This window comes from Oncorhynchus keta, chromosome 30 (genome assembly GCF_023373465.1).
Source record: "Oncorhynchus keta strain PuntledgeMale-10-30-2019 chromosome 30, Oket_V2, whole genome shotgun sequence".
NCBI classification, from domain to species: domain Eukaryota; kingdom Metazoa; phylum Chordata; class Actinopteri; order Salmoniformes; family Salmonidae; genus Oncorhynchus; species Oncorhynchus keta.
Genome location: NC_068450.1, coordinates 30,572,085 through 30,584,452, shown reverse-complemented (window position 1 = coordinate 30,584,452; position 12,368 = coordinate 30,572,085). Strand labels below are relative to the sequence as shown.

General features: G+C 45.0%; 1 protein-coding gene across 1 annotated transcript in view; it reads right to left on the bottom strand.

Moving 5' to 3' along the window:
• LOC118374637 (dedicator of cytokinesis protein 2-like) overlaps nucleotides 1-12,368 on the bottom strand; it is a 179,954-nt gene that overhangs the window by 140,826 nt on the left and 26,760 nt on the right. The window contains exons 17-21 of the mRNA XM_052488215.1: nucleotides 12,154-12,337; nucleotides 9,828-9,925; nucleotides 9,664-9,753; nucleotides 9,218-9,318; nucleotides 1,968-2,102 (exon numbers count right to left, since the gene is read on the bottom strand). Of these exons, the coding sequence (XP_052344175.1) occupies nucleotides 1,968-2,102; nucleotides 9,218-9,318; nucleotides 9,664-9,753; nucleotides 9,828-9,925; nucleotides 12,154-12,337 (608 nt within the window). The remainder of the gene's footprint in view (nucleotides 1-1,967; nucleotides 2,103-9,217; nucleotides 9,319-9,663; nucleotides 9,754-9,827; nucleotides 9,926-12,153; nucleotides 12,338-12,368) is intronic.

Below are 12,368 nucleotides of genomic sequence, written 5' to 3'. Positions count from 1 at the left end.
CCTAACCATGCTCCATTCATCACCATGGGACAACAACACTAACTCTGCCCTAATTATGGTCCATTCACCACCATGGGACAAAAACACTAACTCTGCTCTAACCATGCTCCATTCATCACCATGGGACAACAACACTAACTCTGCTCTAACCATGCTCCATTCCCCACCATGGGACAACAACCCTCACTCTGCCCTAACCATGCTCCATTCATCACCATGGGACAACAACACTAACTCTGCCCTAATTATGGTCCATTCACCACCATGGGACAAAAACACTAACTCTGCCCTAACCATGCTCCATTCCCCACAGTGGGACAACAACACTAACTCTGCCCTAACCAAGCTCCATTCACCACCATGGGACAACAACACTAACTCTGCCCTCACCATGCACCATTCATCACCATGGGACAACAACACTAACTCTGCTCTAATCATGGTCCATTCACCACCCTGGGACAACAACACTAACTCTGCCCTAACCAAGCTCCATTCATCACCATGGGACAACAACACTAACTCTGCCCTAACCATGTGCCATTCATCACCGTGGGACAACAACACTAACTCTGCTCTAACCATGCTCCATTCATCACCATGGGACAACAACACTAATGCTCTACTCACACCTTATGGACAGGCCATAGGGAGGGAGGGGGATGGGAAGAATGAGAGACATGTGTAAGGAAGGGAGGGAGGAGGGAGGGAGGGAGGGAGGGAGGGAGGGAGGGAGGGAGGGAGGGAGGGAGGGAGGGAGGGAGGGAGGGAGGGAGGGAGGGAGGGAGGGAGGGAGGGAGGGAGGGAGGGAGGGAGGGACTGATTGAAAGGTAGGTTAAAAAAGAGGAGCGAGAGGAAAACAGATTGATAAATAAAGACTCATGACTGAAGCAGAAAACAGAGGGATAAATAAAGCAGAAAGTTATGGAAGAGAAAGAAAGTGAAACAGAATGGTGAAAGCAGTTTAAAGAAAGAGGTTATAGGAGAGAGATAACATCTAATATATTTTCATCTTATATAAATTAGAGTTCTCTTATAGAACTTGAGAAACTTCTGATTCAAACTGATAAATCTTACATGTTGCACACTAAATCATTGATGAGTTTAGGACATGAATGATACTACAGATTCACCTACAGTACAGTGTGCTCTCCTCTTGAATACTGATTCTCTAGCTAGTGGGAGGGTGCTGTAGACTTGCAGTTCAGAGAGTTTAAATGTTCTGTGCAGTAGTTAGGTAGACCTGAGAAGAGGGTTGGAACAATCCATGATTCTAGCATCACACCAGGGAGAGCAATGACTAGTACACTATCACTCTGGGGTTACTGAACCCATAATGTGGTCATGCAAGTACGTGCACGCACGCACGCACGCACGCACGCACGCACGCACGCACGCACGCACGCACACACACACACACACACACACACACACACACACACACACACACACACACACACACACACTGCATATTGTCTCTAAAAACGAACAGACCAACAGACCACACAAGACAAACACCGTAGAAGCATCTACAGCGTTGTTTGAGTTCTGCTAATAATCTGTCAGAATCAAATTATGTGACGCTGTTATTATAAATGTTGTTTATTATTAACATATGGAGCTGCCTTCAGCAGAGTTGACATATAGCAGTGTCTCCTCTTACACGGCTGCTCATTCAGCACTGGGTCTACTTCATCATCAGTGTTCATTAAAAACGCCACTTCATCATCAATGCTTATTAGCAGCATTAGTGCTGCAATCAGCGTCTTTCAGAGCAAGCTGTCTCTGGGAATTAGCTCGGTAATACAATGACACTATCCCTGCGTGTGTGGGATGGGTGGGGGAGGGGGGTGTACAAGCCCGTAAACGAGTGTGTACATGCGTGAGTGTGTGTATGCGCGCATACATCTGTATATGCTTGTAAGTGTTAGATGGGGAGAAGGAGGCATACACACACACACACTTACTGAGAGTAAAGCATGCGTGAGCGGACAATGAACTTGAAGATGTACTCCAGGGCTTTGAGGGTGCGTAGGTAGTTCTCACACTGCTCCCCTCGACTGGACACATCCAGATACCTCTTCAACACAGACATCAACTTCCTGGGGAGGAGAGGGAGATGGGAGAGGGGGGGGAGTGGGAGTGGGAAAATCTTCATTTCAGAACTGCTAATTACCTTTTTAAAACACACACACACCACAGCACACTAGGACTATGCTTATATACCATACTGTTCCCAGGAATGGCCTTGGGCATGTTGGCTAACTGGATTAAAACAATCCAATCCTCTAAAACAATAACAGTTATTACGGAGGATAAGACTATTACTAAAGTGAAACACAATCTGAGGATGCTGTTTAGAGGCTGTCTGAGTCCTAAACGTTAAATGTAACATCAGGAAAAACCTATAACGACATGGCTAGAATTGGGGAAGTCGGTGAGTTGACACATAGGAGGATCCTCCATTTTAACACAGATTGGAGGGGAGGGGGCAGAGAGAGGAGAGAGATGGATAAAGTGAGAAAGAGAGAGAGACTAGAGAGTAGCATTGGGTATTTTAGAGCTAAGACTCAGTGAGCCCAATTTGATTATTCTGGCCAGCCTTCAGTAAAGTGCGAAGGTCAAGTAATCCACCTCATGCTGGTTTCTCAGCCCATAGACTTCTACTGCAGCCCTCAGGCACACAGTATTCACACTGGCACCTGGTGGCTGATTCATGCATTATATACTGACCATACCACTCGGGTCACATGCACGAGCGCTGCAAAATACATTTACACATAAATTCATCAAAAAAAGAAACGTCTCTTTTTCGGGACCCTGTCTCTCAAAGATAATTCATAAAAATATAAATAAACTTCACAGATCTTTATTGTAAAGGGTTTAAAAACTGTTTCCCATGCGTGTTCAATGATCCATAAATAATTAATGAACATGCACCTGTGGAACGGTCTTTAAGACACCAACAGCTTACAGAGGGTAGGCAATTAAAGGTCACAGTTATGAAAACTTAGGACACTAAAGAGGCCTTTCTGCTGACTCTGAAAAACATCAAAAGAAAGATGCCCAGGGTCCCTGCTCATCTGCGTGAACGTGCCTTAGGCATGCTGCAAGGAGGCATGAGGACTGCAGATGTGGCCAAGACAATAAATTGCAATGTCCGTACTGTGAGACGCCTAAGACAGCCCTACAGGGAGACATGATGGACAGCTGATTGTCCTCGCAGTGGCAGACCACGTTTAACAACACCTGCACAGGATCGGTACATCCGAACATCACACCTGCGGGACAGGTACAGGATGGCAACAACAACTGCCCGAGTTACACCAGCAACGTACAATCCCTCCATCATTGCTCAGACTGTCCGCAATAGGCTGAGAGAGGCTGGACTGATGGCTTGTAGGCCTGTTGTAAGGCAGACAGGACTGGCAAAAAGTGCTCTTCACTGACCAGTCGCGGTTTTCTCTCACCAGGAGTGTGGTCGGATTCGCGTTTAACATTGAAGGAATAAGCATTACACCGAGGCCTGTACTCTGGAGCGGGAACGATGTGAAGGTGGATGGTCCGTCATGGTCTGGGGTCGTGTGTCACATCATCATTGGACTGTGCTTGTTGTCATTGCAGGAAATCTCAGCACTGTACATTACAGGGTAGACATCCTCCTACCTCATGTGGTACCCTTCCTGCAAGCTCATCCTGACATGACCCTCCAGCATGACAATGCCACCAGTCATACGGCTCGTTCTGTGTGTGATTTCCTGCAAGACAGGAATGTCAGTGTTCTGCCATGGCCGACGAAGAGCCCGGAATTCAATCCCATTGAGCACGTCTGGGACCTGTTGGATCGGAGGGTGAGGGCTAGGGACATTCCCCGCAGAAATGTCCGGGAACTTGCAGGTGCCTTGGTGGAAGAGTGGGGTAACATCTCACAGCAAGAACTGGCAAATATGGTGCAGTCCATGATGAGGAAATGCACTGCAGTACTTAATGCAGCTGGTAGCCACACCAGATACTGACTGTTAAGTTTGATTTGAACCCCCTTTGTTCAGGGACACATTATTCAATTTCTGTTAGTCACATGGCTGTGGAACTTGTTCAGTTTATATCTCAGTTATTGAATCTTGTTATTTTCATACAAAAACTTACAAATGTTAATCTTAGGGCTAGGCCCCTTTTTTCTCAAATGTCGCCTGACTGACGTCAACAGTAAACTGTTGCTCAAGCCCTGAGACCAGGATATGCATATAATTGGTACCATTGGAAATAAACACTTTGAAGTTTGTACAAATGTTAAAATAATGTAGGAGACTAAACACAATAGACCATCTGGATGATCCAGAGGAGGAATGGGAGAAAGTCATGTGGTCTGATGAGACAAAAATAGAGCTTTTTGGTCTAAACTCCACTCGCCGTGTTTGGAGGAAGAAGAAGGATGAGTACAACCCCAAGAACACCATCCCAACTGTGAAGCATGGAGGTGGAAACATCATTCTTTGGGGATTATTTTCTGCAAAGGGGACAGGACGACTGCACCTTATTAAGGGGAGGATGGATGGGGCCATGTATCACGAGATCTTGGCCAACAACCTACTTCACTCAGTAAGAGCATTGAAGATGGGTCGTGGCTGGGTCTTCCAAAATGACAACGACCCGAAACACAACCAGGGCAACTAAGGAGTGCAAACCTAGTCAAGAACTACAGGACACATATGATCTCTGTAATTGCAAACAAAGGTTTCTGTACCAAAAATTAAGTTCTGCCTTTCTGATGTATCAAATACTTATGTCATGAAATAAAATGTAAATTAATTACTTAAAAATCATACAATGTGATTTTCTGGATTTTAGTTTTAGATTCCGTCAGTCACAGTTGAAGTGTACCTATGATAAAAATGACAGACCTCTACATGCTTTGTAAGTAGGAAAACCTGCAAAATCGGCAGTGTATCAAATAATTGTTCTCCACACTGTATATCCACAGGAAAACGAGTCCTATATCGACATAACCTGAAAGGCCGCTCAGCAAGGAAGAAGCCACTTTTCCAAAACCGCCAGAAAAAAGCCAGACTAAGGTTTGCAACTGCACATGGGGACAAAGATCGTACTTTTTGGAGAAATGTACTCTGGTCTGATGAAATAAAAATAGAACTGTTTGGCCATAATGACCATCGTTGTGTTTGGAGGAAAAAGGGAGGGGCTTGCAAGCCGACGAACACCATCCCAACCGTGTAGCACGGGGGTGGAAGCATCATTTTGGGCGGGTGCTTTGCTACAGGATGGACTTGTGCACTTCAGAGAATAGATGGCATCATGAGGATGGAAAATTATGTGGATAAATTGAAGCAACATCTCAAGACATCAGTCCAGAAGTTAAAGCTTGGTCGCAAATATGTCTTCCAAATCAACAATGACCCAAGCATACTTCCAAAATTGTGACTTTACTTTTTTTGCTGATTTTACATGCTATTTAATCATTCACCCACACTGCTCGCTCGCGACTACATAGCCAGGCGCGAAAATAGAACTTGGTTCTTTTTGTTAGACTTGACGCGCTGCAAGTCCCGACTCTCCCATCTCCTCATTGGTTTTTAGGAGCATATTCCCATGTGGGTGATTGAAAGATGAACTGAGGTCCACACTCCAGTTGGTGGAGTTAATGCACCTTAAAGTTGGTTGCCAGCGATTCGGTTGACCGTTTTATGTATGGATTAATTGTCAGAGTAGAGGACCTTGTGCATTTCAGGTACAATACCAACTCAACTTTTATATCCCAGGACAAATTAGCTAGCAATAGCAAGTTAGCTAGCTAAATTGGCATACATGTTTGCTTTTCGACCCGTCCCCAAATTAATATAGTTGGTTCAGAGTTAGTTTTGATATTTCAACCTGCGTGTCCAGATCCTATCTGTGGTGGGTGGACAAAATCAACATGCGCGCGATTGTGGACACACATGCGAGCGGTATGGTCAGCATTTTACACACAGGATCAAGACAGATACACTACACGGCCAAAATTATGTGGACACCTACTCGTCGAACATCTCATTCCAAAATCATGGCCATTAATATGGAGTTGGTCCCCACTTTGCTGCAATAACAGCCTCCACTCTTCTGGGAAGGCTTTCCACTAGATGTTGGAACATTTCTGCGGGGACTTGCTTCCATTCCAGCCCAAAGAACATTAGTGAGGTTGGGCACTGATGTTGGGAGTTTAGGCCTGGCTCGCAGTCGGTATTCCAATTCGTCCCAAATGTGTTTGATGGGGTTGAGGTCAGGGCTCTGTGCAGGCCAGTCAAGTTCTTCCACACTGATCTCAACAATCCATTTCTGTATGTACCTCGCCTTGTGCACGGGAGCATGGTCATGCTGAAACAGAAAAGGGCCTTCCCCAAACTGTTGTCACAAAGTTGAAAGCACAGAATCATTTAGAATGACATTGTATACTGTAGCGTTATGATTTCTCAGGTATAGTTCTCCGCCAAACCCAGATTCGTCCGTCAGACTGGCAGATGGTAAAGTGTGATTCATCACTCCAGAGAACGCGTTTCCACTGCTCCAGAGTCCAATGGCAGTGAGATTTACACCACTCCAGCCAACGCTTGGCATTGCGCATGGTTGTCTTAGTTATGTGTGCGGCTGCTCTGCCATGGAAACCCATTTCATGAAGCTCCCAACGAACAGATATTGTGCTGAAGATGCTTCCAGAGGCAGTTTGGAACTCAGTAGTGAGTGTAGCAACTGAGGACAGACGATTTTTACGCGCTACGCGCTTCAGCACTCGGCGGTCCATTTCTGTGAGCTTGTGTGGTCTCCCACTACGCGGCTGAGCCGTTGTTGCTCCTTGACGTTTACACTTCACAATAACAGCACTTACAGTTGACTGGAGCAGCTCTAGCAGGGCAGAAAACTTATTGGAAAGGTGGCATCCTTTGACGGTGCTGCGTTGAAAGTAACTGAGCTTTTCACTAAGGCCATTCTACTACCAATGTTTGTCTATGGAAATTGTATAGCTATGTGCTCCATTTTACATACCTGTCAGCAACAAGTGTGGCTGAAATAGCCGAATCCACTAGTTTGAAGAGGTGTCCACATACTTTTATATACAGTCCCTTCAGAAAGTATTCAGACCCCTTGACTTTTTCCACATTTTGTTTGTCTTATTCTAAAACATATTAAATAGTTTTCCCACATCAATACACAATACCCATTAATTCAACGCATTTTTTACATTTTTGAAATAACATAACTAATCTGAAATAACACAAGTGTTCAGACCCTTTACTCAGTACTTTGTTGAAGCACCTTTGGCAAAGATTACAGCATTGACTCTTCTTGGGTATGAGGCTACAGGAGTTACTCCCATTGTTCTCTGCAGATCCTCTCAAGCCTTGTCAGGTTAAATTGGAAGCGTTTCTGCACAGCTATTTCCAGGTCTCTCCAGAGATGTTCGATCGAATTCAAGTCCGGGCTCCAGCTGGGCCACTCAAGGACATTCAAAGACTTGTCCCGAAGCCACACCTGCGTTGTCTTGGCTGTGTGCTTAGGGCCGTTGTCCTGGTAGAAGGTAAACCCAGTCTGAGATCCTGAGTGCTCTGGAGCACATTTTCATCAAGGATCTCTCTGTACTTTTCTACCTTCATCTTTGCCTTGATCCTTCAGTCCCTGCCGCTGTAAAACATCCCGGCAGCATGATGTTGCCACCACCAAGCTTCACCATAGGGACGGTGCCTGGTTTCTCAAGACGTGACGCTTGACATTCAGGCCTACTAGTTCAATCTTGGTTACATCAGACCAAAGAATCTTGTTTCTCATGGTCTGAGAGACTTTAGGTGCCTTTTGGCAAACTCCAAGTTGGCTTTCATGTGCCTTTTACTGAGGAGTGGCTCCCGTCTGGCCACTCTACCATAGAGGCCTGATTGGTGGAGTGCTGCAGAGATGGTTGTCCTTCTTGAAGGTACTCCCATCTCCACAGAGGAACTCTGGAGCTCTGTCAGTGTGACCATCGTATTCTTGGTCAACTCCCTGACCTTGGACCTTCTCCCCCGATTGCTCTAGGAAGAGTCTTTGTGGTTCCAAACTTCTTACATTTAAAAATGATGTAGGCCATTGTGTTCTCGGGGACCTTCAATGCTGCAGACATTTTTTGGTACCCTTCTCGAGATCTGTGTCTCGACACAATCATGTCTCAGGGCTCTATGGACAATTACTTCGACCTCATGGCCTGGTTTTTGCTCTGACATGCACTGTCAAACGTGGGACCTTATATAGACAGGTGTGTGCCTTTGCAAATCATGTCCAATCATTTGAATTTACCACAGGTGTACTCCAATCAAGTTGTAGAAACATCTCAAGGATGATCAATGGAAACAGGATGCACCTGAGCTCAATTTTAAATAAGGTATTTCTGTTTTAGAATTTTTTTTATACATTTGCAAAAATGTTTTTGCTTTGTCATTATGGGGCATTGTGTGTAGATTGCTGAGATTTAACAAAATATTTATATTTAATCCATTTTAGAATACGATTATCGTGAATACGCAATTTCCCTAATAATCCTTCACTCGCGCTAAAGAGGGAGGCTTGTGCTGCTGGTGTTGCCACATGTGCAGATCAAATACACAGCTGGAACTCTGATTCAGCCTGTTTACATGTCCTAACAATTATAAAGATTGCTCATAAATAAATGTTTTAATTGGCGTATGCTTACCTTGATTTTGAACTTACACTGATTAAGATAAGCAGAGTAAAGTGTTTACATGACTATTGCTGTACTCAGCCTACTGCCATAATCAGTTTAAAATTGAATTATTAGTGTGCATGTAAACATACCATACCCTACCTGAAACCAGCACTATCATGAGGCCTACATCATCTGTCATCATAATGCTAATGATGACACTCGTCATTCAACAGTTTAAAATCAATGTGTTCATCATCTCCTGTGGAAATGTCATTATGAGTCTGACATGTTGAGTCATTATCAATACAGCTTACTGCTTTAACTACACCGTCTTACTAGTAATGTGAAAGTGATGTCATTTCCAAGGAAATTGGAAATGCAATACATTATTATTACAATGATGGCATTAAAGTCTTCATCAGGCTGCTTCTAAGACAATAAGACAGTGAGACAGTGAGAAGAGGAGGGGTTGGACACGGGAAGAGGAGGGGTTGGACAGCAGACGAGGAGGGGTTGGACACCGGAAGTAGTACTGACTTGTAGGCCAGCGTGGCGCTGAAGTGTTGTTTAATGTAGGCCTCCAACACCGTGTTAAAATGCTGGAACTTCCTGTCTGCTATCAGACCAATGATGTAGATCTGAGACAGAGAGAGCGAGAGGTAGAGAGAGCGAGAGAGAGGTAGAGAGAGAGTAGTAGAGAGAGCGAGAGGGGGAGAGAGAGGTAGAGAGAGAGAGGGGAGGAGAGGAAGGGATAACAGTTGTATTTGATATGGTGAGAGAGCTGGCCTCATTGGTACAAAGACACACAGACAAGCAACAGACAGACATACAGACATGTTTATTCAGAGTGAGAATAACAGAGGCATATGGACAGAGATCGAGAGACAGCCACATACAGAAACTGACAGAGAACACTGCAGGTACAAGAGTGACAGAGAATATAAGTGAGAGACATGAACACCCACACACACTCACTCACTCACCAGGGCGTCGAACACTAGGATGTCGTAGTCGTCAGTCTGGGAGTGTTCCATCATGATGGTGAACAGAGCATCCAGAGTGTCCTGGAGAAACTAGGAGGGGAAGAGAGGCCATGAGATCACACACACAGTAGACAGACACACACACACGCAGTACACACACACACCTTGACCACTTCCTCTCCGTCGATGATCTTGAGTTTCTCCAGGTTTTCTTTGAGGAGCTCAGGACGAGTCCTCCATTTCAGTAGACCCAGCAAGCCCACTGAGAAGGAGAAAGACAACAATCCATCAATCCACAAATCTATCCATTCTTTAATCCACATATCTCTAAATCCATCCATCAATCCACTTATCCTTCCATTAATCCATCCATCTATCCATCAATCCATCCACCATAACACATGTCCATCCATCCATCCATCCATCCATCCATCCATCCATCCATCCATCCATCCATCCATACCACACATCAATCCACACATCCATCCATCCATCCATTCACATATCCATCCACCAATCTATCCATCTATCCATCAATCCACATATCCATCCATCCATCCATCCATCAATTCACATACCCATCCATCCATCAATCCACATACCCATCCATCAATCAATCAAATTGAATCAATCAAAGTGCAATACAGAAACCCCGCCTAAAACCACAAACAGCAAGCAATGCAGATGTAGAAACAAGGTGGCTTGGAAAAACTCCCAAGAAAGGCAGGAATCTAGGAAGAAACCGAGAGAGGAACCAGGTTATGAGGGGTGGTCTGCCCTCCTCTGGATGTGCCAGGTGGATATTATAAGAGAACAAAGCCATCCATCAATCCATACATCCACATATCCATCTATCCACATATCAATACATCCATCCATTCACATACCCATCCATTAATCCATCCATCCATTCATCCATCCATCAATCCATTCATCCATCCATCAATCCACATATCCATCCATCAATCCATCCATCCACATATCCATCCATCCACATATCCATCCATCCACATATCCATCCATCCACATATCCATCCATCAATCCACTTATCCATCCATCAAACCATCCATCAATTCATCAATCCACATATCCATCCATCCATCAATCCACATATCCATCCTTCCAACTATCAATCCATCCACCAAACCACATATCCATCCATCCATCCATCAAACCACAAAAAATCCATCCATCCATTCATCCATCCATCAAACGACATATCCAACCATCCACCCACCAATCTATCAATCCATCCATGAATCCAAATGTCTATCAATCGATCAATCCACATATCCATCCATGAATCAATTAATCCACATATCCATCCATCCATCCATCAAACCACATATCAATCCATCCATTCATTCATCCATCCAACCATCCATCCACCAAACCACATATCAATCCATCCATCCATCAATCAAACCACATATCAATCCATCCATCCATCCATCCATCCATCCATCCATCCATCCATCCATCCATCCATCCACCAAACCACATATCAATCCATCCATCCATCCATCAATCCAATTATACATCCATCAATCAATCCACATATCCATCCATTAATCAATTAATCCACATATCCATCCATCCACAAATCCATCCACAAATCCATCCATCCATCCATCCACCAAACCACATATCAATCAATCCATCCATCCATCCACCAAACCATGTATCAATCCATTCATCCATCCATCCATACTTCCTTTGAAAGCCCACATGACTTGGCCCCGTCCTGGGGGTCTGAGGGGGCTTGTTGAGGGGCCAGAGTTTTTGGAGAACCCCTTTTTAAGCCATGGCCAATACAATGGAAATGAACTAGGAAATCAATTCAAGCACCATATTTAGTCCACGTGGAAATGGGTCTTTGGCAGTGAGAGGGAATGTACACATCGCCCCATTCACAGTCACTTTCCCCTGCCCAAGTAGAAACACACAAAAAACAACATACGCTCCCTTCTGTATGACATAGACCATGGTAAGCTGCTTACGTAGTGTAGACCACTGAAGACCCTGTACAGGTGTTAGTGTTCAGTAATGTCTTCCTCAGTAGTGAACCTGCCTGCCTGCTGTCCATCTGTTGACTGGGAGTACAGGTCCAGGTAGAGATGGATCATTTCTCCCTCATCCGGACAGCTGCTCTTTGTGTGTGTGTGTGTGTGTGTGTGTGTGTGTGTGTGTGTGTGTGTGTGTGTGTGTGTGTGTGTGTGTGTGTGTGTGTGTGTGTGTGTGTGTGTGTGTGTGTGTGTGTGTGTGTGTGCGTGTGCGTGTGCGTGTGTGTTATATCTGGACTGGTGATTAACACTGCAGCACAGTTATCATTACAATGATGAACTGGCTTCTTCAGCAACAGCTGTTCCACAGCACCGGTATGCCATGCCAGGGCCCTGGCTGTGTGTGGGGGAAGTGCATGTGTGCGTTTGTGTGTATAACAAAACTACGACATACTCTGTCTGTTCTGAGACCACACACACACACACCGTTTTGAGTGAGCTTGGTGGAGCAGACGAGGGTTGAGATGGTGAAGCTGTCTCTGGAGCTGACAGACAGGGCTCCTACACTGCTGGTGCTGCGGCTCAGTGTACCCGTCTTGTGAACATCTACATAACGCGTAGAGGGTAGGGACAGGTACGAGTTCACATCCTCCATGCGCTTACTGTCCCCCTGTAGAGAGAAGGAGAGAGACAGAGACGGT